The following is a 27775-nucleotide window of genomic DNA, read 5'->3' as shown; positions in this document are numbered from 1 at the left end:
TCGGGTGGTGGCAGCTACCTGCCAGGGTCAGGGGATCTGTGATTAACACGGCTATTCCTCTCATACCTGTGATTAAATTCCCCAGTGCCCGAGGCAGCTGTGTGCTGTGTATGAGGCAGCACCATCTCCAATGGACAGACCCTTAAAAGCTTCCCAAGGTCAAAGATGCCCTGACTTTGGGAAGCTTTTAAGTGGAAGCCAATAGAGACAAGGTATTTCCAGGTCTCTTGCTGGACCTGCCACCTGCACTCAGAGTGCCAGAGTGGGGATCCGCCTTGCCAGCATCTCCCTAACGCACGTCCCGGTGACATTCAGTGTGTGATGAATTGCTCAGACGAGGGTCCCCCCCCCAACCCCCGTGGAAAGGGGAAGGTGCATTAGCAGAACCTCTGGATGATACTAGGGAACCCACCCTGACCACTGCATTTCCTACTTCCCACTCCAGAGCTCAGCAAGCACCAGCAGAGCTGCCAGAACTAGTAACACATAGCACAAGAGCGTCCAGTTCTTCTTGTTTTCCGCTCCCCTCCACGCCAGATGCCTGGACTGAGAAGCTGCCATCTGCGAAGTGGAGATAACGAAGTGGGAAGTAGATGAGCAGGGCTGGGTCTGCGGATAACAGATCCCCAGCGCACACACCTCGCATCGGGCCGTGTCATGTGGCCCTTCCACCTCCTCTTCGACAATGAGATCCACTAAATGAGGGTTTGCTTTGAACTCTTGGTAGCATTTCTCAAGGATCTTCTGCATCAAGTTGTCCAGGATCCTCTCAGTGTTCTCCTGGCTGAATGTGGGCTTCTCATATTTAGCTCCATAGCAATTCTTACACTTCTGGCCAAAGAACCTCATCTTTACCTGTCCCTGCCTCCCCTCCAGGCGCATATGGAAAAGAATCATCACCTGAGCCGAGGCCCAGCGACGGGAGCAGTGAGAGCATTTGAACCTGCAGAGGCAAAGGAGGGGACATTTAGCCCGACACCCACATCAGCCCCCAAACTCAGTGCTGAAAAAGACTCATCACCCACCAATATTGGGCTTGATCCTGCTAGGCCCTGAGCACCCCCAAGCCCTGCTGCTGTCAATGGAAGCACCTCCCGGCAGCAGGCGGCACTCTGCAAGCCCCTACATGGCCTTTTCCTATAGCACTAACTCACCTTCATCTTCCACCCTGAAGGATCATGCAGCAAAGTGTTGGACAAGTTCAGCCAGGTTCCAAAGCCTGCTCCCGTTGGACTCAGCTCCACTACCGTCCAGACCTTTCTACCGCCACTTGCCCACTCAGAGGACTCCCCCGGTGAAAAATTCCGGTTTGACGACACTTCCTCCCCTCTAGCTGTCAATGGGCACAGCTCCACTTACTAATCAGTCCAAATGAAACCCAGTCCTCATTGCGTGTCGGGTTTTGCAGGGGAGAACAGTCACTGCCTGCACATGCTGCATGCCAATGGGTCAGAGCGCGCCCACGGCCGCTTTGCGACGGCTTTCCAACCGGGCACCTTCCAATTTACAGCTGAAGCCTGGGCCCATCGAGGAACAACCTCTAAGTAGAATTTATTTGCATTTGTGGATCAGTGGCTCACCCATAATAAGAGCTGAATAAAACTATCCTGCGGAACCATTTATTCCCCAGCGTTAGCTCTCCTGCTCTGGCACGCTGCCCAATGCTGTCTAAGTTTCCTGACGTAGCCATCTATTGGCTCTTATCTTATATTTGGACTGTGAACTCCTTGGAGTAAGGGTGGTCTTCATTCTGCATTTGCACTGCAGCTACAGGGCCACCCTTACTGGGTCTCCTAGGTGCCTTGGCAATGCAAACAAGATGCGGTGGTAATAAAGTGCTATTCGAGGGATAAGGCCTGTAAATAATTCATGACCTGCTGCAAGTATTCGACATTTGAAATGCGCTCAGCATTAGCGAGCTGCGCAGCTCACATGATAAGTCTGTGTCGCCAGATTGGCTGAGTGTGGCTCAGACGGCTGGAGGGAAGGTGTGTGGCCAGTTAGGAAACTGAAAGAGGCATATATCCTACCAAGTAAAACCACAGCTCCTGCCAACTTTCGGCTTGTTCGCTAACCTACGGGTGGAAATTCAAGGGAATTTGTTTAAATGCTGCTTTGCTCTAACCATGACAACCTTTCCCCTCCAGGGCAGTGGGACGTAGAATGCTGGGTCACAATTTCCTGTCCTACGGACTCTTCTGGGGTGGAAGATACGAATGAACAGGAGGCGAATGTTCCGTGCCATGAGGGTGACTCATCAGCACTGCTGACAAGGAACTGCACTGCCGAATCCCTCTTACAGGTGTGTGCAGCGAACACACGGTCTAGCCTGATGCATCATTACACTGCAGCTGTTCCCAAAGCTCTCACTCCGCCCCCTCGCTGCTTCCTTCCCCGATGAAACCAGTGTCCTGGGTCTGAGCCCTGGTGAAGTGCACCTTGGAGTAAGGGCAGCTCACCCAACCCAGGCCATGGCCGTGGCCATGCTCTGCCCCAAGACCTGCCCTCAGTGCCCATCTGTAGGGGCTCCGCTTGTGCCAGTGGCCAGGCCTCAGGATAGTTTGTTTGGGCTCCTCTGGCTGTAGTGGGATGGGCTCTTGGGACTCTGGTGGGTCAGGGAGGTGGACAGGGCAGGACCTCATACTGCAGGGGCAGAGGCAGGGCTAATTTCCCTCAAGCCGCCCTTCATGCATCATTTACTGGCCAGTTTGTCTGCTCCCCCTCACCTGGCAAATGCCCTTCCTAGCTGGTAGCGGCGCCAGCCAGGTTCCCGGGGTCCTGGCTTGAGGTTGTCCTCCAGGGAGAGAGACCAGCTGTCCTTGGGCTTCCCCCAGGCCATCTTCTCACGAAAGCTGCTCTGCCAGGTACTCATGTTCTCACCTTCCCCTTCACAGCCTCTCGGGTGGGGCGTTTACTGCCTGCACCAGGAATCTGATTTACCAAAGGGAGCCAGCTGCACCAGGGAGGCTCCTGGGTCTGCCACCTTTCCCTGTCTCCGAGCAGCAGACTTGTGCGCTCGGGCTCCTTTGCCTCCTGGCTGCGGGCTTGGGATCCTGAGGGAGTAACCAAGCTCTGCGCTTGTGAAAAATGAAACTGACCAGGTGCTAACATCCCACAATTGCCCTGCCCACAGGGATCAGCTCCACCGTGGGCCAGATCCCCCCAGGGGAGCACACGTCCCCGCTGCAACTCCACCGCTTTCACGGCACCTCTCGGGGACCGGGCTCCACGGACGGGGGGGAGCAGCAGACCCCGCTGTATCCCAGCTGAGTGGCAGCACTGACCCCTGCCTGTGGGCCTGGACCAGAACAACCCCAAACAGGAAGGGAGGGGCCTGGCAGCAGGGCCTGCCACTGGGACAGATGGTCTCTGGATGACTGCTTTTGCCTTCTGCACCACTCAGACGTCCTCAGCTCCCGCCTCACTCTGCAGAAGGCTGCAAGCCCCTCTCTTAAGGACCCCTAAAATGCCAATGCAAGAAGCCATTTGCAGGGCCTGGGGCACTGGATGGTCCTACAAAGACAAGAATTATGTATGCCTGAGCACTGGCTCCTGCACCTTCTCTAACACCTGCCGTGGGCTCTCCTAATGCCTCCCCCTGCAGAGAGAAGGACGCAGAGGAGAACTTGCCGCAGGCTTTCCAAGCCTCCCAGAGATTTTGTCACAGGCAGGCAATAGCTGGCCCTGGGCTGAATTGCTTTCCAGGGCGTTCTGTGTGAATTCACCAAACCCTGGTTTCATGGAAAGGGCTCCAGCCCTGACCAATCCACCAGGCAGACAAAGGGCCCGAGGTCGTGATGCTGCCTCTCGGTAGCAGGTGGGACATTTTGTGCCTACAGTCCCTCAAATGAAGGTGTCTCTGGGGTATTTAGGTGCCTCACAACTCACAGCTGTGGAGATGTTTAAGCAGGAGGCTGGCTGTCCGCAGGCACCTTTGAAAATCACACCCAAGGTCTCTACGTAGAGGCAGGGAGTTCTGCAGGTTCAAGAATCAATGAAGCCCTAAGATCAGGGGAGCTGATTCAACCATCTTTTGCCTGAGGCATATCTTTCTATTCTGTTGCTCAGCTTATCCTCAGCTGGATCCTGGGAAATAAAATATCCGTGACTATCAAAGGGCAGATCTACTCTGAAAAACGACCCCCAAAAAAGGGCTTTTAGGGGTCCATAGCTACTACTCCTCAATGGGTCCCCAAAGAAATCTGTTCAGCTGGTAGATAAACAGATGTTTTCACGAGCTCTCAGCCCAATGGTACATTCATCCCTATATATCCCTGCCTGTTCTTCCCTATGTATCCCAGCACATTGTCTATTACTAGATTTCCTTAGCATTGCTCAAGTCCTGGAGGGCAGGGTGCGGGAATCGAGGCAGGGGACTGGGAGGTGAGGGGAGGACCCAGGGTAGGGAGTGGGGGTGGTAGGCAGTGTTTCTCCCCAAGGCCAGCCGGGGTGGTGGGGGCCATGCTGCCCAGCCACCTGCATTGCTCCCCAGGGTGGGCCTGGGGCAGTGGGTGCTGCACTGCCCAGCTGGCAGGTGATGGGGGCCAAGCTACTTAGCAGGCAGCCGCTCCACTGTTCTCAGGAGATGTTGGTGGGTGTGCTTGCTTGCTGCCCCTCTGTGGTCAGTCTGGAGTATAACTGTCCCTGCTACCAGACCCCTCCCTTTCCAGCTGGTGAGAAACAATCTCATTCCAGGCACATCCTATTGTCCTAGCACAGCCAATCCCTGGCCTTGCTTTGAGTTTGGATCAGAGGAAGATGCATAGCAAATTTGGTGGTCCTTGCTCTCACCATTTAGGAGTTGTTCTTGAACGGACAGACTCACAGATGGCCAGATGCACACTGAGATAGGCAGATGTAAACCCCTCTCAAATATGTAGGAGATTACGCTGCCTGGCAAAATTTGATTGTTTTTACAACTTAATGGAAAATTTCCATGGTTATTTTTAAACTTCTTTTTATTTTTATCTCTATACATTTTCACAGCTGCAAAAAAAAATAATGGGGTAGGGTTATTTTCCCACATTTTTATTGATTTAAGCTCTATAGTTCTGGGAAATGATGAGGCAGGCGGATAATGTGGGGGTCTGACAATTATTTAATGACAGTGAATGTGGCAATTCAAAAAGCTAAAACTTCATAACTGTCAATGCACAAATTGTCAACCTCGCTTGTCAAAATATGCCAAGTAAATATCCAGAAATCAAATTCTAACAAAGTCTCAAGCAGTATTTTTCTTGCTTTGCCTACTGGTAAATTTCGATGACTAATGGAAATATTTTTTCATTGGTTTGTGTGACATTATCCGGGTTATGCCAGTTCCGTCCCATTCAGGACGAGTGTGAACACTGAGTTGCTGCTACTTGGCTTTGAAATAAAGCAGAACAAAAATGGGCACAGCCAAAAAAATGACCAAACAAGAACTGTAGCAGCAGCAGCGTCGCCAGTCACAGCTGCTCCTCCACCCAGAGCGGCTCCCTGTCTCTGCATCGCTCCTCCCTGTCTCTGCATCGCTCCCTTCCTGGTGGTCTGGGGGGACACGTGGGAATAGAAAAGCAGGCCTAAAGAAGGTGCTGGCTGGTGCTGGGGCTTCCTGTTGCATGTAACAGATGCCCGAGCGGCAAGCTTCACAGTGGGCACTGTCATGTGGCCCCATTGTTTGATCTTCCACTATGATCTTGGCCTCGGCTTTGGGATTGATGGCATCCCTGTAGCATTTCCCACTGATCTTCAGCACCAGGTTCTCCAGGACTCTCTCAATGTTCTCCTGGCTGAATTCGGGCGGTTCCAGTTCCGGCACAAGGCATTTCTTGCACTCTTGCCTAAAGATTCTCATCTTCACCTGGCCCTGTCTCTGCTTCCGGTCCAGGTGCATGTGGAAGAGAATGTTCACCTGAGCGGACTGCCAGGTGTGCCAGCACTGGGAGCACTGAAACCTAACGGGAGAAAGCAGGAGACAAAACTTAACCCACATTCAAAGCCCTGATCCAGCTACAGCTGCTAACCTGAGAACTCAGCTTCTACCCGCAGGAAGGGTCCCAGAACATTGTACGTGGGTGCGGCTGGAGAGGGATAGGTAGTGGAGCAGGGCAGTTGCCCTGCACTGGTTTGGAAAGGGTTAAAAACAGCCCTGGGGGAGCGTTGCCCCACAAACCAACTGGGGTAAGGTTTGTGGCAGCCATTTAGAGCCCAGGAGGGCTGTATAAAAGAGGCGGCTGGCCAGGCTGAGGACACTCTTGCTCCGGCCCTGGAGGGGGGAAGGAGGGTCCTGGAGGGACCTGCTGATTAGAGATGGGTGCCACAGAAAGGCAGGGTGAGCCAGGGGAGCCTGGCAAGCCAGCCCCAGGTGACAGGGCCTGAGACAAGGCCTGAGGGTACAAGGGCAGCAAAGAGGCAGCAGGTTGAACCCCTTGCTAATAACGAATGGCCATTTAGACTGCGGTTTGCTCCTGAGATAAGGAGCTGGATGAAGACTGGCAGTGGGTCACTGAGGCAAGGAGAGTATAGGGGGTTGGGGCTCTGGGGATGGGAGGACCCTGAAGTGCAGGGCACTGCAATAGGACAGTACCCTGAGGAAAGGTCCCATGGTCAAGGAGGGATGAAGGTCAAAGGTGGAGGACAAATGAACAGGCAACAGTGAGCGACCACCCAGCAGCAGAGGGCCCTGCGGAGACCGGAAGAGCTGATTCCCATGTGACCAGCTGGAGGTGCCGCAGGGGGAGTCACGCCCATTACAAGTACAGTAGTTACGACTCTACAAAGCTGCGTCGACTAGCACGGGGGAACATATAGCGCAGCTTGTTCGCTAGCAGATTCGATGCAGCTCTACACGGGACGCTTCTCCTCCGCCAGGGGACGGACGGCGAGAGCGGGTTTTGGCTACAGATGTCGGCAACGTTTTGTGCCGCTGCCCTGCATGCAGTAGCTAGGGCCAGGAAATAAAGCCCAGTCTGCTACCAGCCCACCCAGCCCCTGCACACAATGCCCCTCCTTGCATCCGGCCCCATGGCCACCTTCCCAACCCTCCTCCAAAGCAACTGCTCCGCAAAGGCTCCCGAGCAGCAGCCCCTTGGGCGTTTTAAAAATAATAATGGGCCTGGTCACATGACTTCCCTTTCGCCCGGTCTAGTGCGAGTTTCAGCTTTCTAGGGACAGACTTGCTCCTCCGTGGCTGGAGAATGCCGAGCAAGTTTGCTGGGGCCAATTGCCACAAATGCCTGTGCCTGGTGTGTGTTAGCCTCCCAAGTGACCACTCGTACATCCTGTCCTCTCCTTCCTCTCTCTCCCCTTTCTGGGCTCCTGGATCTCCTTAACTGAGACAGTCAGCTCTTTGGGACAGGGAGTCCTTCCTTGGCTGTCTTGTACAGCCCCATGGGGCCGGGTAAGAGAAAACAATCTTCTAAGGGCTCGGTAGAGCGATGTATTGTTTGCACTATTGATTTAGCTGCTGCCACACCCAAATTTGTCCCCGGAATCCCTTCTGCCAACCGGCCCTATGCTGCCGCGTGTCCACGGCAACCAGCCCGTGGTCCTTCCGTGGCGGCCTCGATCCAGACAGGCTCCTAGAAGCTCCCTCTTCAACTCAAGCCACGACTGGCCCCCCGGCGCTGGAGGTGCCCCCGAGGACAGCTTGTGCTGCAGCAGTCAGTGTCTGTGAGGCTGCAGGCTGGAGGCCCGGAGGTGGGGAAATAGAGACCGGGAATGAAACTCAGCAGAGCGCGTGGGCAGAAGCATTGGGGCAGATTGCGAGATGACACTGACAGTCTAGAGGAGCGGAAGTGGGTGTGATACGCTGCTTCCCACAGCCCTATTCATGTGTGTCCCAGCAGCCTGGCCCTCTCTGTCACCTTGCGTTGCCCTGCCTCGCTCACACATGCCCATTCTATCCCCGGCCTCCTCATCACCTCCTTCCTGCCAGCTTCACTACAGGGAAGATTAACCCTGCCACGGTCCCCTTCTGGAGTTCGGCGCAGAGCCTAGTAGGGACCCTCTGAATCAAACTTATGTGGGTCTAACATGCTCCAGAGCACTCGATTAGCATCCTAAAACTCCAGCACCTGGATGCGACGAGAGTGGTCGCTCTACAAATATTCAGGTAAATAAACTCTGTTCGAATTGGTAACATGATTCCTTAAGATGATTTGAAATGCCTGCTCCTTGTGTCAGAGCTCCTTATCGGTGCATCTGCCAAAGTGGGTGTTCTCCCATGAAAGCTTATGCTCTGATCAATCGGTTAGTCTATAAGGTACCACAGGCCTTCCAGCCGTTTTTTCCTTATTTTGTGGTTAGTGAGTCATTCATAAACAGAGCCTACTCTTTTTTCCCACAGGTTTGCTATGTGTAAGGAGTCACTAAATTAGTTTGGGCTAAAAGACTTCACCCACATCCATTGCTGCCATGCCAACTCTTTACGTGGTCCCCTGAACCACGTGGTGGTGCTTCCGCTCCCGGACTGGAGGAGGAACGTTCTCAAGCAGAGGCTAACGGACAGCAGAGTTCAGGGGTGAGTTTTTTCAGGTGATGCAGCAGCCGTGATTGATTTGGTGAAACTCCTCGGTTTTGCAAAAGTTTTGAGAAATGCGGTGCAGCTGTGTGCCCATATAGAACAGCGCGACCTCACGTAAAACAGGTACTGCAATTTGGCGTCTGTGTTCACAAGAAGAGTAGTGAATAGGTCTGGTCTGGAAAGTTCAAAAGTGGTGCAAAAAATGCACAAATGTCAGTGCACATCTCTTGGTTAGAGCTGGACATAAGTGACTTCACCCCCTCTCCCTGGGAAAAATTTTGAGGATGTTGAAAAAGCAAAGCAGTTTCACTCGGGGGTTGGTGGAAACCCCACCGCTCCTTGGAACGCCAGCTGGCTTTTGTGGAAGTTTTCATGCTACCCAAAAAGTGATTCCCCTTCGAATAATCCTTTAGGACAGCGGTTCCCAAACTTCTCAGCATCACGCCCCCCTTTTGAATTGAGAAACCTCCATGCCCCCGCACCTCTTTTTTTACCATGGACCAGCTGCCTGTGAGCTGCCTGCCTGAGCCCCTCCCCTCCCCCAAAGCCAGGCACCACCAGCCCACACTCACTCCCCTTTGCAGGAGGCAGCTAGCTCCACGTGGGCCTTGGCCGGCTGCCTGCTTTTTATAGCGGCTGTGCCAGGTTGCCCACGTGAAATGGCAGGGGTGAGAGCCAGAGCAAGGGTCGGCTTTTTCTTCAGGTGGGGGAATGGCTGCGGGGGGGCAGGGGTGGGGAATGGGTTGCCTCGTGCCCCACTGGGAATTTCTTCACGCCCCCCATTTGGGAAGCCATGATTTAGGAGGAAGATTTGTGACATAGTTCTTCCTTTGCTATTCAGCCTGCTCGAACGGCCCCTGTGAGGGCTACCAGAGGAAGATGCTGCTGCCCACGCAGCCATCAGCTGGCCCCGTCCTGCTGCCTGCCCCTTACCTGGCAAACGCATGTCGTTGCAAGAACTGCTTCCATCCAGGATCCAGGTCGTTGGACTGAAGGTTATAATCCATCTTCCGAGTCCACCTGTCCCCAGGTTTCATCTGCTCAATTTTCTGAGCAAATATTTGCTGCCATATCTCCATGGCCGCCCCTCCTCTGCCTGCAGGGCTGGTTTCGTTTCAGGGCTGTGCTGGGGCCCTGCTGAAGGGAGCTGGACTGAAATGGGGTCTCCTGGCTTGTGGCTTCCACAGCTGGGGCTGGCTCAGCGACCCGGCAGGTTGTTTTCCTTTTGCCACCAGCAGGTCCCACCCTGTGGCACAAAAGCAAGTTCTGCGTTTATGGGGATGGACCTTTGCTCCTGAGATAAGGTCCCTGCATAGAGTCACACGCCAGATGCGCTCCGGGTGTGGCTGTGCTGGGGGGCCATTCAGGGCCAGCTCACAGAACGGGGTCACAACGCACTGTGGACTGCCAAAGGTGTTTCACCTGCCGGGTGTAAAGTAGCGGAAGTCCAGGTCCAAAGGCAGGAAGAGCTTGTTTGTACGTATGGACCTCCCCATCCCACAGCAGGCCCTGCCCTTCTGCCCCACCCTCCGCTCTGCAGCCACCACCCCACCCCACCTCCAGCAGAATAAACCTCCTTGTAAGGCCCCAACATCCTTCCTTGCCTGAGCACAGTCCCCCCACCCCCTGCTCAGCCTGAATGCCCCCCCTTTGGCCCAAACACTCCACCCCCACCCCTACTCAGACTGACCCCCCCAGGCGGAAACTCCCCACCCCACCCCAGCTCATCCCGAAGTTCCCCTCCGTTGGCCTGGGAGGGGAGGGTTATCTGGGGCAGGGGATTGTCTCTCCCCCCAGCACTCACCATGCAGCATTCCCCCTCCGCCAGCCAGCCGGCTGAGCCCTGTCTCGCTGTGGGGGGTGGGGAGGCCCCCAGCAGGCCACAGGCAGTGGCGGAGGGCCATGGGGAGATCCCCTGACACTGCCCGGCTCCTGCCCCAGGTAATCCCCAGCCAGGCTGCTCAGGGAGGGGGCTGGGGTGAAGGTGGGGACAGGCAGCCCATTGGGGGAGGTGTACTCACATCCCTCGCGCCTCCCCACGGCCGGGCCTGAGCACAGGGTTCCCTGGAAGCTGAGCACTGGGGCACCTGCCCAGAAGAAACTCAGGTGCCGCCCAGGTGATTAGCAGAGCGCCTACAGCCGGCAGCAGGTGTTTCTATGGGTGGTGCATAGCCGCACATGCCTCGGTGCACCGAACAAAATTCATTCAGCACATGGGTGGGAAAAACCAGTGGGAACAACGGTTCGGACGCCCCTTAGTGGATCTCTTTGCCAGCATCTGTGAGCACCTCCCACTCCCGCCTCGCTCCAGCAGGTGGGTGAGCTTAGGGAGTGTTGTCGTTCGGTGGGGTTCCAAGGACAATGCTCAATTAGCACCCGGGTGTTTCTAGCCCCCCCCAAAGGAGCTGGCTGCCCACCCCCCACCCCCTCTGAACATATAGCAAAGGCAGGTCTCTGCTCCAAAGCATTTGCAGTCTACACCAGGGGTCAGTAACCCCCGGCACAGGCACCGAGAGTGACACTCACACCAATTTTCGTCTGCATACAAGGCGGGAGCTCAGCCCTGTCCCTCCTCCGCTGTGCAGCGGGGAGCTTGCCCAAAGCCAGGCAGCCAGTGGGTTAACAAAAGACCAGCTAATGCCACCAACCACCACCTAAGCGGGAAAGCTCGGCCTCTTCCGTTATAACTTACTGAAGCTCTTGTAAGTAGCACTGTCAGTGGCTTTAAAAAGCATCACCGGCGCTCGGCCAGTACATAGAGGTTACAGGGACAATTTTCAGCGCTCCGCCTCGGAAGGTTGCTGACTCCTGCTCCAAGGTGACATAGAGGGGAGGGTTCCACCCTTGCTCTTTTCGTTTCGCTTGAATCTACTTCCTAGGTAGTTGTCCACCCCAAGCTAGGGTGTATAATAGCCATAGGCAAACACAAGTCATTTCGACCCCCCTGTGACTTCCACTCCCCAGTCTTCTTCTGACAGCTTCTTCGAGATGTTTCCCAGCCCCACCCAAAAATGCAGGGCAAAGTTTCTTATAAGAATGTTGTTTGTACCTTGTTTTCCTTTCCCCAGGGTCTCCCCTGATCCTGCAGGTTTGATCTACCGCCTCGCCTAGAGGGACCGCTGAGCTAGCTGTCGCTGGGGAAGTGGATGGGCCCTCCCTAGGAATATCTTTTGCACAGGGAGATATGGATTTATTTGGGGGTTTGAGCCCATCTGAGGGTGGATTTCCTGGGCTCTATGTCCTAGATCTGCATCCCACACCACCAGAGCTGTGGTAAAAGTGTCTGCCTTGCTCTGCAGGGGCGTGGGAGCCCCAGCTCTGTGCATGTCCAGGGGAGACCAGAGGCTCTGGCTCAGCAGGACAGAGTGGTGGGGAGCCCCAGAGAGCAAAAAGATGGGGGTCATTGGCATGATCAGCACACTGGGGAACATCCCAAGGGGTCACCTGTGACTGGCCCCATCCCAGTATGTGCCCAGGTTGAAGGCTGGGAGCTGGCTGGCCCCTATCTCTGTGATTCACAGTCACTCTGGGTGCAATCTAGCTGGGTGTGATGAGCAATACAGGGGCGTGGAGGGCTTTGCTGGTTGCCCCTAGCAAAGCATTGTGTGAGCCAGCCCAGGCTGGAGAGTTTAAAGGGGCGCAGTGGTCCCACAGTCCCAGGCTGCAGCCAGGGGATCTCATCACAGCATATAAAATTAGCCATCCACCGTGGTGTCTCAGTTCGGCCAAGTGTCTGACACGCTATATGGCACCATATGCATGTTATATACACACACGTATATTTAATATGTATACTACTAATGATCTCATGAGCCCCAGAGCCCCCAAGCCGTACAACCAAACTCCTTTGGAAGGGACGAGCCCATCCACTTGCAAAGAAATGTCCATTCAGGATCTGCTTCCCTGGAGCGTTCTAAGCCCTAAAACGATGGCCTGGGTGCTGCCCGGCTAAGCTTAAGCAGCTTGACAGTGACAGGTGATTCACGTTCTCACCCAGACTCAACGAGTTTTAACTTCAAGAGAACATCAGTTTCCACTGTAGGAGGAAGAAACGTCTGTCTGGGGCTCGTGCCCTGGCTGCAAAGGTCACGCGCTTTGCTGAGCAGTCGTAGAAGTTCGGTGTCGGGGGGTAAGCGCCGGCTAAGTCAGACACAGCCCCTCTGCAGGTGGATCGCTGCTGGTGGTGGGGTTGGAGCCCTGTGGAAGTATCCTCTGGGGGCTGGTAATCAGAGGCTGAGTCTGCAGGAAAAGGAACCGGCACCGGCACAGCTGGTGTTTACACTCTGAAGTCTGGGCCCAGTTCTGAGCTCAGTGACGTGTGGTGAGGCCACAGCTGGAGTATTGCGTCCAGTTCTGGGCCCCCCATTATAGAAAGGATGAGGATGCATTGGAGCCGGTCTAGTGAGGGCAACAAACACAATTCGGGAGCTGGAGCACGTGACCTGCGAGGAGAGGCTGAGGGGTCTGAGCTTATTTAATTTGCAGAAGAGAAGAGCGAGGGGCAATTTGATAGCAGCCTCCAACTTCCTGAAAGGGGGTTCTAAAGTGGAGGGAGGGAGGCTGTTCTCAGGCGGCAGAACAAGGAGCAATTGTCCGAAGTTACAGAGGGAGAGGTGTAGGTTGGGTATTAGGAAAACTACTTCCCCGGGAGGGTGGTGAAGCACTGGAATGTGTTACCTAGAGAGGTGGTGGCATCTCCATCACTACATGGAAGTTTTTAAGCCCTGGCTTGACAAAGCCCTGGCTCGGATGATTTAGTTGGAGCTGATCCTGCTTTGAGCAGGGGGCTGGACTCGATGACCGCCTGAGGTCCTGTCAAGCCCTATGGATTCCATGATACTATGTCCGGTAGCTCCAGCGTGATCCAGGTAGTCCCTGCAGACTGCGGAGGGATGCTGAGGGTGGGCTCTGGGACAGGAGGTGGGAATGTCACACTAGGTCATCGGGAATTCAAGAAACGTGCGGAGCAGAAGGGGTGAAATGCGGGTGTGTTTTGTCTGGCCTGTAGTGGAAACTGAGGGAACAAGAAAGCAGCCCACAAACAGCTCTGCCCCTGCCGTAAACATGGAAAGTCTGTTTCAGGGCAGGTCCCTCAACAAACAGCTCAGGAACTCGCTGGAACCACATGAAAGGCTCTGGCAGCAAGTGAACAAGAACCCCAGGCTGGCGGGGGCAGGCGAGTTACATGCAGGGGGTTAACAGCAGCAAAACTAACACAGCTCCCGTCCCTGCCCTGCAAAGTGCATGGCGGACGGCTCAGCCGGGGAAGGAGCAGGTGGAGCTGGTTACTGGGCCAGGTGGGATTATGAAGGGGAGCAGAACTGAGCCGAGAGGTTTTTTGGCAGGCTGGATGTGAACAGCAGCAGAGTTGGACTACAGCGTGGCTGGGGGGGCGGTGGAAGGGCCCTACATGCCAGGAGCTCTCCTGGGGCAGGACTTTCCCTGTGGAAAGTTTCTCGTGTTTCCAGAACATGAGAACTGGAAGGGACCTTCACAGGTCATCAGGTTCAATTCCCTGCCCTCACAGCAGGACCTGTCCCCTCCCTAACCATTTCTTTTTTAATCTGTTTGTCCCGGACACCTAAATGGCCCCCTCCAGGGTTGAGCTCACAACCCTAGATTCATAAGGCCAATGCGCTAATCACTGTCTAACCTGCTCTTAAATACCTCCAGCGATGGAGATTCCACAAAACCTCCCTAGGCAATTTATTCCAGTGTTCAACCACCCTGACAGTTAGGAACTTTTTCCTAATGTCCAATCTAAACCTCCCTTGCTGCAGTTTAAGCCCATTGCTCCTTGTCCTGTCATCAGAGGCCAAGGAGAACAATTTTACTCCTTCCTCTCTGTAACATACTTAAGTACTTGAAATCCATTATCGTGTCTCCTTTATGACGTCTCTCTTCTCAACTAAACAAATCCAGTTCTTTCAGTCTTCCCTCCTAGCTCATGTTCTCTAGAACTTTAACCGTTCTTGCTCTTCTCTGGACTGTCTCCATTTTTTCCACATCTTTCTTGAAATGTGGTGCCCAGAACAGACCCTAATACCCTGAAGAAGAAATAGCTCAGTGGCCTGGGCATTAGCCTGTTAACTCCAGGCTTGTGAGCTCACTCCTTGAAGGGGCCATTCAGGGATCTGGGGGAAAAGTAGATTTAAAAAAAAAAAAACTGGGGGGGGATGGTGCTTGGTTGTGCAAAAAAGGGCCGGGGACTGGACTCAATGACCTCTGAGGTCCCTTTCAGCTGTCTGAGATGTGTATAATTGAGGCTTAGTAAGTGCTGAGTAGAGCAGAAGAATGACTTTCTGTGTCTTGCTCACAATGCCCCTGTTAATGCATCCCACACTCATGATTTTTTTCTTTTTTTGCAACAGCCCCACACTGTTGACTCCAGCATCCTTCCTTTGAGTGGAATGCCAAGCCTCTCAGTCAGCTTCTTCTCCCCTGGCCTGTTGTGGCAATGGCTAGGGTTCCTACCAGCCACTTTACCCGGTGCGGCCCTGGCTGGCAACACTTAAGATCCTTGCATAAACCAGCAATGCCCTCAGGGGGGAGACCCCCACCCACGCACACACCAGTAGCAAACTCCTGCTTTTATCTAGTCTTTTAGACATCCTCCAAAATGTTTGCCAAACACACTGAAGTACTGTAAAACAGACGCTACACAGTGTCCCCTGCCAGCCACACACGAAAACTATTGCGATTGTTTCCTGGTGCCTTGCTGTCATCTCTGAGGAGCTGAGAGCTGGCTGATTCCCCAGCTTACAGCACGTCTTACTGACAATCCCATAACTTGATAAGTACTAAAGATAGACATGTTGGGCTAGAACAGGGTGGTTCAGCGGTTCATATTCTTCCCGCTGATGCCTTACATGGCCTGCCTGAGATGCACGATCATAATGAGATATAAATGCAGGATGTGGGGGTTACAGGGTGCTCCCCCGTGGTATAGAATGTCACATAAGGAACTTGGTGGTGGTTGTTATGATGCTAGCCCTGTATCTGGGAATGCCAACCATGGCACAGCCCCCTGGGGTCAGATGCAGACATAGGCTGGTGTCATTAACAAGAGGGGCAGATGGGAAAGGACTGGGGGTCCAGAACTCAGAGCATCTGGTCACCCCATTGTAGTACCTGCCCATCTTCCTCAGACGTTATTGGTTGAGATTTTCAGGGCAGGCTAGGGGATTGAGACACACCCCTTCCTTTTATTTTATAGCAAATGTGTCCAAATCCTCTAGGCTGGTCTAAACATGGCAATGTATTTTGAATGGTAGTAAAACTTCTATGAGGTGAGCCTGTTATTGGTGCATTGTAACTTTTTTTTCTTGTGCCCGTATAAATAGCCTTCCTTCCTGTCACCTGCTACGCTGCGCAGGAGGGTGCCTGGTAATGGGGTCTATTTTATCCCCATTATGTAGCTGGTCCCAAACAACATTTCCTGTAAGCAAAGCGCTTGAGCACCCACCCAGGAAAGTGACATGACACCCACCTGATTAGCAGAGTTCCCCCTGCGCCACAGCCGGCCACGTGTGTTTCTATTGGTGGTGCCCAGCCACATGTCACAGTGCACATAATTTTTTTCCCACACACAGTTGAAAAATGTTAGCAGGAGCATTGGTCCCAAATACCCTTTAGTCTCCACACTGATTATGAGAAAAGCGCCTATAGCAGGTTTAAAGTAAAACCACGTTGCTTCCGAGACCCCGTGTCTGAAATGGTCCCCGCCTTAGAAAAGTTGGTGTCATGGAAATATCAGCCCTCACTGTATCACAACAGCACGACTCAAATCAGAACTCCTCAAGCTCTGAGATGCTGGAGTCATCGCTGGCCTCTGCTCCCTTGATTAAGTCTCTGATCTGCTATTACTAAAGGGGACTTTCCCATCACCACCCACAAGGCTGAAAGTACGGTGACGTCCGATTCCATCGTGCACCTACCAGCCCTGCCCGGGCATCCTGCCTTTTCCCAGCAGTCGCCATGGAAATGGAAACACACTCACTAGCGCCAGCAGTGGTTGGCAGGATGCCAGGCCCAGACCTCACTGATGGATGCTCTTACAGAATACAGAGAGATTTTGAAGGAGGCAGACGCTAGACACAGGCCAGTGTGTTGTGACTATGCTGATTCACACCCCTGACACTGTTTGTCCTGTGTGAAGCATCCAACCTAATCTAAGCTCAGCTCTGAGGCAGGCTTGCTAACTGAGTGGGTGAAGCTGGGCCTCTCTCCTTCACCTCATCTCATCAGTCATTCCTTCTCTCTGATGCACCCTCCCGCTAGCCTTGGGTAGAGCAGTCCACAGCTTCCCCTCAGCCTGTCACCCCAGCGCCCTCTCTGTTTGTGAGCCACCCCATTGGGCAGAGGTAGCACAGGCAGGGGAAGGCTGAACCTCCCCAAACAGCCGGGTGTGGCCCTGTCCATTCTCTGCCTCCAGACTTTCTCCCACCTGCTCCCACTAGTTCCCCACTCCTCCATGGCTGAGAGGCTGGGGCCAGAATGCACAAGGCCCAGGGCTGGAGACCATTCATCTATCCACCTCTCTGGGGTACTGGGGGTGCTGGAGCTTCACTGTGTCCCCAGTGCTCCTGGGCTGGGGGTGTTCTGGCTGTGCTGCCCATCTACCTGGGGCTGGGGGAGCGCCAGCCACACCCCATACCTGGAAGTCCAGGGCTGGGGGTGCCAGCAGCCTCAGAGAGATGAGTAATCTGGCAGGGAGAGGGCAGGGAAGGAGGTGGAGGTGGGAGGCTGGAGCCTAGTTACTCCCACTGTTCACTTGCCAGCCATGCCCACTCCATGCCATGTAGGACCCTGTACCAGACACACCATTCAACCTGCTCATCCTCTCTGCGCCTCCACACGAACTGCAGCTCCCTGCACGCACCCTCTCCCCTGGTTCTGCATCACAGCTGGCGTTCCAGGGCACTCCCCCCATGTCTCCAGACAAAGCTAGGTCTGCCTTGGGACGGGGGTCTGGAGCCTGCGGGCACAGCACCCATAGCTACACGCCATAACGAGTGGCTCCGGCAGCAGGGAGGTAGCAGGACAGAACCCTGCTAAAACTAGCAGTGTGCACATGGGAGCCATGGCTTGAAGGGCAGAGAGCCAGGGAGGGGCATACACTGGTGCTCAGGCACGTAGGGCCCTCTACTCTCCCCACCTAAGCTGTGGCTTCCCGTCTTCACTGTTATTTGCTGCCATGTTATCTGTGTGTGCTGTTTCTGCACTCTGCATGCTGCCCTAAGTGGTGGTGCACCAGACAGGAAGGCTTTCCTAGCGGTTATGGCAGTGGGTAGGTATGCAGGTGGCCTGGGCTCAATTCCACACTCTGCCACTGCTGCCCCATGAAACCTTTGGTATGTCCCTTAATCTGCCCATACCTCAGTTCCCCTCTGGCCAATTGTCCTGCCACACCACCCAGAGCTGTTGGGAAGACAAGTATGTTACTGACTGTGCAGTGCTCGGGGGGCCCATTAAGTAGCTGGACCTGTCATCGTCCTTCGGTTCTTGGCTGTAACCCACTGAGAGACATTCTAGCTGTGATGCAGACCCCTGAACAGGAACACCAACCTCCTTTTGCACAGGACAGTGATTTCTCCATCCTTGGGAAGGGAGGAAGCCACAGAACAAAGAGTTGCCAGAGCAAACTCAAAGCAAAACTAGAGAAAGCAAAGCGAGTCAACAGGGAGGAAATGCAGGCAGAATACAGCCCTGCTCAGTGAAAAATACCTGTCCTGCAGGGGAGCAAGGGAAGAGGGGAATTGGTTGGGAGGTGCCAGCTGACAGCATGCAGCTGAACTTACCCATAGATCCACTGATGATTACTGTTCAGGGGCCTTGCAGCGTGTCAGGATGCAGCAAGAGAAGGCTGAATTCTCAGCTCTAGGTCATCACGAGCCCCTGACCAGCATCAGCCGCTGTCCCCAGTGAGAGCTGGTCCCAAGAATGCTCCAATCTGTGGCTCAGGCTTAGTCACCAAGGCACAGTCCCCACCTTGGATCTGAACTGCCCCATAACCCAGGATGCCTAGTTTGTCCTTTCATAACAGCTCCTTCTACCCACAGACCTCCACACCCTTCAGAAACATGAATGAAGTTCCCAGTCCCAACCTGAGCAGGGACATACTATGGTCAGCCCCGTTCACCGGCACACAGCAGAACATTCCCTATCAGGGTGAAAGCAAATTTGGAGAACATTGACCTGACCGACCGGCAATCCTCTGGTTTCAGGCCCCTCTCGCCGGGAGTAACTCCACTGAAGTCGGAAGCAGGTCACCTGTCTAGAAAACAAGACCCAGAGGAGGGGAACCAGCAGTTTGGTCACCCCGTAGGGACCCCATGAGCTGGAAATGGGTGTGGTGGCTTCCCCTGAGACCTACACCAGTAGGCAAGGCTGAAGGTGGGGAAGAGGCAGGGAGTGGGTGGGGTCATGTTGGGAAGGGTGGGAGACGGTCTCTCTTCCTAGTCTGAGCTCAGCTTTGACCAAGGAGCAGAGGGAGGCTGGCGAGAACCTCACTGCAGGGAATCAGAGTGCTCAGCCCTTTCCCTCTGTAAGGCGTTTAGCGCAGCTGGTGGGAGAACAACAGGGCAAGGCTGCATGTGACTGGACCCGGCCCGGTTGTCAGAGCCATGCAGGGTGTCGGTGGCCAGACGTGGTGTTCTCACTGACAGCCCAAAGGAAAAGGGCAGTGGCCCTGAAGGTCTCCCAAGCTTGATGCAAACCGTGCCCTGGGAGCAGGTCTGTGTGGCAACCAGCGAGAGGATGAGCCAAGCTGGCCACAGTCTTGTGGGGGCAGGAGGAGCCACGTACAGCTCCAGGGACCACCTGCCCAGCACAGGGACAGCAAGCGCCTGGTGAACAGAGAGCTCTGCTCTGCTCTGCTCTGCTCTGCTCTGCTCAGCTCAGCTCAGCTGCGGGAGTTTCAGAGAAGTGTGGGGTGCCCAGGTTAGTCTGTAGCCACAAAAACAATGAGAAGGCCCGTGGCACCTTATAGACGAACAGATTTATTGGCGCATGAGCTTTTGTGGGCATCTGACGAAGCGGGTCTTTGCCCACGAAAGCTCATGCGCCAATAAATCTGTTTGTCTATAAGGTGCCACAGGACTTCTCGTTTTCCAGAGACGTGTATCGTGTATGCGGACGTGCGTGTGCGGGAATTCCACGAACCATTTCTGAGCGGTGAGCGCTACGGTGTTATTGGGCTGTGCAATAGTCTCCCTTGGGAAGTGGTGGGATCCTCCTGCTTTTGTGCAGACCACTGGAGAATGTACAGCCAGGGGCCAGGCTTCCTTTGCCATGAAAGAGATCGCAAGCGTCAAGCAACTTTTTTAATTGCATAAGTGACGCAGCAAGCCCAGAGGTGCTGGGCTCTGAACTGCCAGACCCAGAGGTACCAGGACTATGAACTGCCACGCCCAGAGTTGCTCATGCTCTGAACTGCTAGGTCCAGAGGTTCTGGGGCTGTGAACTGTCAGGCCTATAGGTGCCCGAGCTTTGAACTGCTAGGCTAAGGGGTGCCAAGCTCTGAACTGCCAGGCCCAGAGGTGCAGTGAGGCCAGCAGCAGGCGGCCAGAATCTTCCACGGACCCCCAGGCAAGGTGTGGGGGGGCATTGGCACACCCCTCCGGTAGAGGCGGGGCTTCTGGCAGAAGGGGCGGGGCTAGGCAGCCAGCCCTCAGCACCACCCAGAGCGGTGCTCCAGCAGTGATTTAAAGGGCCTGGGGCTCTGGCACAGGAGCAGCGGCCAGGGGCCCTTTGAATCGCTGGGCCCTGGAGCGATTGCCCCCTTCCTCCACCCCCCATCGTTGGCGAGCCTGCCCGGCTGTCACTGCAGAGATCTGTGCGCGTACCCCCGCAGAGCTGGAGGGTGGCGCAGAGGTGACTTAGTCATTCTAGAGGCAGCCCTAGCTACTCCCTCTCGCCAAAACCAATCCCACCGAAACCACAGAGCCCACCCTTCCCGCACTCGGCTCCTAGAAAGACCAGCTGCTGGTGCTGGTGCTGTCAGTTCAGCAGTGGAAGCTGCTGCGAGGCCGGCGGTGTGCTACCAAACCGCAGCCAGCTGGCCGCCTCCCCCTTTAGGCAACCTGCGGCCCCAGGGACAGCCAAGGTGCTAAAAGAGACAGCAGGGGGGTCACGCGGCATTAGACTTTCCCCTCTGGAGGAGCCGTGACCCAGCTCGCCTGGATCCCATGTGAAAATGAATTTGTTGGGTCTCAGCTTAGTCCAGAGTGGACAGCACCAGGGCTGGTCAATGCCCTTGGCCGCCTGAGCTGTAATGAGCAACTGATTGGGAACAGCCGGGGGTGATGGCATCGGCAGAGCTGTGGGCAGGGAACCACAGGACTGGGATAGTGCTGGGTGCTGCCATTTGGCATGCAAGGCTGGAGTAGTCCAGGGCAGGATGGGACCTGCAGGGGTGCTGAGGGTCAGTGTGTAAGGACGGAGCAGTTGAGCGCAGGATGGGACCTGCAGGGGTGCTGAGGGCCAGTGTGTAGCGACGGAGCAGCTGAGGGCAGGATGGGACCTGCAGGGGTGCTGAGGGCCAGTGTGTAGCGACGGAGCAGCTGAGGGCAGGATGGGACCTGCAGGGGTGCTGAGGGTCAGTGTGTAAGGACGGAGCAGCTGAGGGCAGGATGGGACCTGCAGGGGTGCTGAGGGCCAGTGTGTAGCGACGGAGCAGCTGAGGGCAGGATGGGACCTGCAGGGGGTGCTGAGGGTCAGTGTAAGGACGGAGCAGCTGAGGGCAGGATGGGACCTGCAGGGGTGCTGAGGGCCAGTGTGTAGCGACGGAGCAGCTGAGGGCAGGATGGGACCTGCAGGGGTGCTGAGGGCCAGTGTGTAGCGACGGAGCAGCTGAGGGCAGGATGGGACCTGCAGGGGTGCTGAGGGCCAGTGTGTAGCGACGGAGCAGCTGAGGGCAGGATGGGACCTGCAGGGGTGCTGAGGGTCAGTGTGTAAGGACGGAGCAGCTGAGGGCAGGATGGGACCTGCAGGGGTGCTGAGGGCCAGTGTGTAGCGACGGAGCAGCTGAGGGCAGGATGGGACCTGCAGGGGGTGCTGAGGGTCAGTGTAAGGACGGAGCAGCTGAGGGCAGGATGGGACCTGCAGGGGTGCTGAGGGCCAGTGTGTAGCGACGGAGCAGCTGAGGGCAGGATGGGACCTGCAGGGGTGCTGAGGGCCAGTGTGTAGCGACGGAGCAGCTGAGGGCAGGATGGGACCTGCAGGGGTGCTGAGGGCCAGTGTGTAGCGACGGAGCAGCTGAGGGCAGGATGGGACCTGCAGGGGTGCTGCAGAGCGTCGGCAGAGCTCCGATGCGGCGGGGGCTTGGCTCCTCGTGTTTTGAGCCCCACCCACACCCGTGCAGTCTTGCCCAGGTGTGCTGCGGTTGCCAGCTCTCCAGAGAGACGTTCACCAGGGTACCTCCTGCTAGAAGAGCCCGCCTGGCCTGCAGCTCTGCGGGCAGGTGGCAGCCGCCCCACAGCACCTGGCGTGGGAAAGGACAATGTGACTGATTTTCTCAGTTTCACGTGACCTGGAGCTGCCTCTCGACGAGCGCCTTGTGGGGAGCGCCTGTTCGTGGCTGAGCAAAGCCCGTCCCCACACACCCCTTCCACCTCCTCGGCCCTTCCTCTTCCTCTTCTTCCTTCACGCCCTCGGAGCCTGACTGTCGTTGCAGCCCATGGCCCGGACAGGGAGACAGTGCACCCAACGCACACGGACAGCGTGGGCAAAGGTCCGGGCTGGGTGAAAGAGGCTCAGATGTCATCCCCACGGCAGGAGCTCACCCACAATGCCACTTGAGAAGGTGCCCCCACTCCCCGCTGGGCGCTGTGCAGGCTCTGCTGGCAGGTGCCGATGGGATGGGCCATGGCCTTGTCTCTTCCCTGCCCCTTCCTTAATGTTTCTATGGTCCCAGGACCATAGAACCTCAGGGTGCCAGTCAGGATCAGAGGCCCTATTGCATGGGGTGCTGGACAGAGGTGACACCTTCCCCCACTAAGGACCATTCCCTGAGCTCAGGGCTGCCCAGCTCCAGTGCTGTGGGCTTACGAGGGGAAGGATCTTCATCCCCTCCTCACCTGTGCTCAGTCCCCTCCTCTCTGTTCATCGCTTTGCAGTGTCGGGGGGCTCTCTCCTCTCCAGGCCGCATGCCACTGGGCCCAGCGCTCTGGGAGCATCTCAGAGGCCCTACTGGAAGGTGCACTGGGTGCTACCCAGGCTCTGATGCCACAGCATCCTAGAATCCTACGGCTGGGACGGACCTCAGGAGTCCAGCCCCCTGCCCAAAGCAGGACCAACCCCAACTAAGTCATCCCAGCCAGGGCTTTATCAAGCCAGGACTTAAAAGCCTCTAGGGGTGGAGATTCCACCACCTCTCTAGGTAACACCTTCCAGTGCTTCACCACCCTCCTAGAGAAACAGTTCTTCCTAATATCCAACCTCCCCCCTCCCACTCTGTAACCTGAGGATAAGGGAGAACCACAGCTCTTCACTCCCCATGGTGTGTTGCCCAGCGTATGAGTAAAATCCTGGCCAGAAAATGGGGGGAAGGACCTTTCCCACCTCTGCCCAATGCAGTGGCACAGGAGCGGGGACAATGAAGGCCCCACCACAGACTTCACCCCTGCTTCTGCTGATGTCAGCCTGAGCTTTACAGCTGGCTTCAGAGGAGCAGACTCATGATGCCTTGGGGAGGCAGCGTGGCTGGCCATGTCTCCACAGCCAGAGGCAGGAAGCTGTAGCCAGACCTCCAGCCACACTCTTGCTGCCAGCAAGTTCTGGAAACACCATTGGGAACCACAGCAAGGAGCACTTCTCCTCGGCTGACCTGCACCACCTGCCCTGTTCGGCTGCTGCTGAGAGCCATGTAAGCCCAGAGCCTGTGTGCTCACCCACACTAGTGGTTTGTCTGTAAAGAGGGTAAGAACCTACTACTGCTCTGATTAATGGAGCTTCTCCTTCCGCTGATGTGATTGACCCTTGTGTTTTCAGTCCCATAATACCAGCACTTCAGGCCGCGTGCCCAGAATACGGATCGAACTTCCTGAAAGTACCCTGAGCCCTGGCCAAACACCCTTCTTTCCCAGGAGGCTGTTCACTTCTAGCAACAGCCCTGCCCCCTCTCCTTGGACACACCCCACAGCCCCAGACTGTTTCCTGGGCAGGTAGAAGGTACCGAGAGGCATAAACAAGCGCCTGGCAGGGTCCATCTGCAAACGTATGGGTGAGCTCAGCAAACCACAGTGCACGAGCTGTGACGGGGCAGCCAGCGATACCTCCTCCCAGCTCCAATCCCTCTGCGATGGAGGCAGAGTGGAAAAAGTGAAGCAGGCCCGGGCTGCAGCTAGAAAGTGTCAGGTCTTACAGGAAAGCGAAAAACAAAACTGCTGACTGAGTTCGCACTTCACCCCCGCGGCCTCCACATCTTTGGAGCTTTTCTGATGCACTCAGCAAATACGGCCCGGGCTCGCTATTAAAAGCAAATGGCTGATGCTTATCAGCACTGTCTTTCTGGTGCCCTGGCCCCAGCTTTCTGGCTGTGTGGTCTTCAGGCCTGCAACTACAACACTTAGCTCATGCAAGAAGCCCTCTGTGACTTGTGGAGAGCCGGGTGTGCGGACACCCTGAGGCAGGAGTCCAGCACCAATGTCCTCAGTGTTGCTCTGACATCAGACCGCAGGGTGTGGCTAGCTCTTTGGAGGACAGAGTTAGAATTCCCAATGACCTGGATGAATTGACGAAATGGTCCGGAATTCAACAAAGACAACTGCAAAGTACTCCACCTAAACCAAACGCACAGCGAGAAAATGGGGAATAACTGGCTAGGCAGGAGGGGCTCTTGGCCAGAGGAGGTCGTGAAGGCCGGAACTTTAAAGAGGTTCACAAAAGAGCTAGATACATTTAAGGAAGTTAGGTTCATCAGTGGCTATCGGCCAGGATGGGCAGGGAGGGTGTCCCTAGCCTCTGTTTGTCAGAAGCTGGAAATGGATGACAGAAGAAGAATCACCCAGTGATTACTGGTCTTGTTCACTCCCTCTGGGGCACCCGGCACTGGCCACTGTGGGAACACAGGACTCTGAGCTAAATGGACCTTTGGTCTGCCCCTGTGTGGCGGTTCTTTTGACTGCAGAAGAGGATCTGGGATTATCTGAGCTGCAATTTATTTGCAAATTTGACTCAATTAACCATGGATTAAACAGAGACTGGGAGGGGCTCGCAGCTTACAAAGACAGTTTCTCTGCTTTGGGTGCTAATATCTCCCCATTAGATGCTGACAATGGCTCACATCCCCCTGTCTGATCTGACTTGCTTGTTCCTCTCTTGATAAATACTGTTGATAATGCGCCATTTCCACCTTGCTGAATAGACCTTGTCAGCTCTGGCCCTCCCCCTTTACTGGGACCCCACTCTTTAAATACCCCTCTGAAACCACCTCCCCACTCATGCATCTGACGAAGCGGGTCTTTGCCCGCGAAAGCTTATGCTCCGAAATATCTCTTAGTCTATAAAGGGCCACAAGACTTCTTGTTGTTCTGGGATTATAGTGCACCGCATGAGTCAGCAACACGATGCAGTAGTGAAAAGGGCAATGTCATTCTGGGGCGTATCAGCAGGGCTGTAGCAGATAAGATGTGGGAGGTGGTTGTCCAGCTCTACTCAGCACTGGGGAAGGCCCAGCTGGTGTACTGTGTCCATTTCTGGGTGCTGCTCTGCCAGAAGGATGTGCATTAACTGGAGAGAGGCCAGAGCAGAGGGAAGGTGAAAAAACTGAGTGAGTTTAGTGCAGGGGAGAGAAGATCAAGGGGGCACTGGATAACAGACTTCAAATATGTGAAGGGCCACAATAAAAAGGAATGTGCCCAGTGGTGCTCCACGTTCACTTAAGGTAGGACAAGCACCAGCTACTCCTCAGCAACTAGTTGTAGGTGAGTTAGGAGGTGAACCCCCAGCTCTACAGGGAGTTAAGATGTGCAACAGTCTTTCAACGAAGACTCTGGAACCCCATCACTGAAGGTTTCTAAGGACAGGTTGGAGAAATCCTGTCAGGGACTGTCTAGGCATTCTTGGTCTTACCTCGGCTCAGGGGCCTGGGCTTGATCCCCTCTGGAGGTCCCTGCCAGCCCGACATTTCGAGGATTCAATGAATGTTCAGATGGGTTCTGCAGCTCCAATCCTGCCTGTTCTGACAGAGCTCACCCTTACAGATCCCCCCTCGCTGGGTGGAACCCAAAGCCTCCCCCGCCAAGGCCACTCGCATGAGTGAAGCTTTGGAGGCTGTAACCCTCCCTGGGAATTGGAGGGTCCCCAAGGTAACTCCAGTCGGTGGTAAGAAAAAGACCCCTATGGGCATCAGCCAGTATGTGCGAGTGAGTGTCTCATAGTGATCGTTTCCTAGGGACGCGTTCAGCTCACAGGCCCCTCTGTTCCCTTGGAGTGTCTTTAGTCCCCAGGGCTAGTTTCTGACAGAGGTGAAAAAAGCACCCAAAAAGTTACTTGAGTACAAATGCACCTGCTGGGGGGGGTACTTGAGTACAAGTCACCAGTGTCCCTCTGGAAAACCACTTGAGTAAAAGTACACGCGCGCACACAGAGACACAAATGCTCTCACACACACACACACACACACACACACATCGCATCTTTATTGAACTCAAGTACCCGGCCATGAAAGTAGCTGCACTTTCACTCAAGTAATTTTTGAGACACTTTATCCACCTCTAGTTTCTGTGCGTATTGTGTGGAGCTTAGCTGAATATGAATCAAAAGCAATAATTAGGTTCAATGCAAGGGCCCAAGCCTGAGCTGCAGAGTTTGGATCCGATGGGAACTTTCCCTATGGCAGGGCTAATGCTGAGGTCCTTTGTCAACAGCACACCCACCTCATTACCTCTGGCAAAGCCACTCACTGGAAGTGAAGGGGAGCTGGATGCAGCATAACTGTGGCCGGGTTGGTCCCAGGGCAGGGTAGGCTATATCTGTTATTGGACCACTTTCTGCGGGTGAGAGAGACCAGCCTGAGCGACACACCGAGCTCTTCTGCCGGGCTGGGAAAGGCACTCCCTGCATCACAGCAAAGCCAGGGGGACCAGAGTGTTTCCCTTCAGCAGTTAGTATGTATGGTAAGGCAGAGACACTGGGTTTATGAGTTATGACAATAATCTGAAAGAAACCAGAGGAAGTATTAACAGGCCTCTGCCTGGAATGGACTCTGACTGTGTTTGCTAATTACTTATGCTAAACCATCTTGTCCCCCTTGCGCCTTGCTGAGACACTGGGCGTTACTTTCCCAGCCCTAAGGAAGAGTGGAAATGCTTGTCTCTCTCCCCCGCAGAAGCTGGGCCAATAAAAGATGATCCCGCCCCTGCCTTGTCTCCCCAAGAGTCCTCAACCAGTGTGCGGTACGCCATCACGCACCAACAATGCCCCTCTGCTACCTACATTGGACAAACAGGGCAAACACTTCGGCAAAGAATGAACGGGCACAGAGCAGACGTGAGGAATCGTAATACGCACAAACCTGTCACTGAGCATTTCAGTGGAGTGGGCCCTTCTCTTAAAGGCCTGAGAACGTGTCCTATGACAAAGAGACTATAACAGCAGATTACAAAGGGAGATGTGTGAACTGCGGTTCATGCTCAAATTCAATACATTAACACTTGGTCTTAACTGAGACAGCAATTATCTCACGCATTACAAGGACTGTTTCCCTTCCTTTGGTATTGGTAATGCTCTTGGGCAAGACTGTTATATCTCTCCTCCTCACCCCATCCCTTAAGTTCCACGTATCTGATTTGTCAGCTTTTATTTCATGGTTTTTTGGACCTCTGTGCTCTATAACTGTCAGTCTAAACTGGAAATGTGACAGCTCTGAAGAAGTGGGTCTGTCCCACGGAAGCTCATTACCTAATTAAAGACTAACAAAATACTTTAAGTGCTCCATGGCTGCTGGCTGGTTTTGTTAGAATACAGACTGACCCAGCAACCTCTCTGTCACTATTCTCCAAGAGGAGTTGGAGTTAAGGACTGAGATCCACACTGAAACCCGAACCGGGGCACCTAGATCCAGACTGGCCTGCGATGTGTGAATGCGAACAAACCCTCAGCTGCTCTGAGCTCAGACAGGCTAGAACTTTGTAAGTCCTGCATCTTGTTCTGATTCTAGAACCCACAATGCCTGAGTTGGTTCTGAGGCCCTTCTCTTCGAGCTGGCCCATTCAGCCAGAACTTCTCAGCCCCCCAGGGTCCCACTGGAGTCAAAGAGCCCAAAAT

The 27775-nt window shown here is 54.8% G+C and overlaps 2 protein-coding genes across 2 annotated transcripts; both read right to left on the bottom strand.

Annotated features, from left to right (window-relative positions):
- Window positions 1–429: 429 nt before the first annotated feature.
- On the bottom strand, window positions 430–3826 carry LOC142018668 (receptor-transporting protein 4-like). The gene is made up of 3 exons (XM_075004623.1): window positions 3763–3826; window positions 2727–2895; window positions 430–943 (listed from the first exon to the last, which is right to left on the bottom strand). The coding sequence occupies exons 1-3, from the start codon at window positions 3824–3826 to the stop codon at window positions 430–432; spliced, it is 747 nt and encodes a 248-aa protein (XP_074860724.1).
- Window positions 3827–5359: 1533 nt separating this feature from the next.
- Window positions 5360–9585, bottom strand: LOC142018571 (receptor-transporting protein 3-like). The gene is made up of 2 exons (XM_075004495.1): window positions 9440–9585; window positions 5360–5936 (listed from the first exon to the last, which is right to left on the bottom strand). The coding sequence occupies exons 1-2, from the start codon at window positions 9583–9585 to the stop codon at window positions 5360–5362; spliced, it is 723 nt and encodes a 240-aa protein (XP_074860596.1).
- Window positions 9586–27775: the final 18190 nt, after the last annotated feature.

Source organism: Carettochelys insculpta, chromosome 10, assembly GCF_033958435.1.
Source record: "Carettochelys insculpta isolate YL-2023 chromosome 10, ASM3395843v1, whole genome shotgun sequence".
In the NCBI taxonomy this organism is placed as follows: Eukaryota; Metazoa; Chordata; order Testudines; family Carettochelyidae; genus Carettochelys; species Carettochelys insculpta.
The sequence above is the reverse complement of the archived record's forward strand: the minus strand, read 5'-3'. Positions and strand labels throughout refer to the sequence as shown.

Coding starts and splice junctions, on each gene's coding strand:
- LOC142018668 (XM_075004623.1), bottom strand. CDS start 3,826: ATGTCCCACCTGCTACCGAGAGGCAGCATCACGACCTCGGGCCCTTTG. Junction 2,896..3,762: donor TTTGTCTGCCTGGTGGATTG/GTCAGGGCTGGA, acceptor CCCACCCGAGAG/GCTGTGAAGGGGAAGGTGAG. Junction 944..2,726: donor CTAGGAAGGGCATTTGCCAG/GTGAGGGGGAGC, acceptor TTGCCTCTGCAG/GTTCAAATGCTCTCACTGCT.
- LOC142018571 (XM_075004495.1), bottom strand. CDS start 9,585: ATGGAGATATGGCAGCAAATATTTGCTCAGAAAATTGAGCAGATGAAA. Junction 5,937..9,439: donor CAACGACATGCGTTTGCCAG/GTAAGGGGCAGG, acceptor TTCTCCCGTTAG/GTTTCAGTGCTCCCAGTGCT.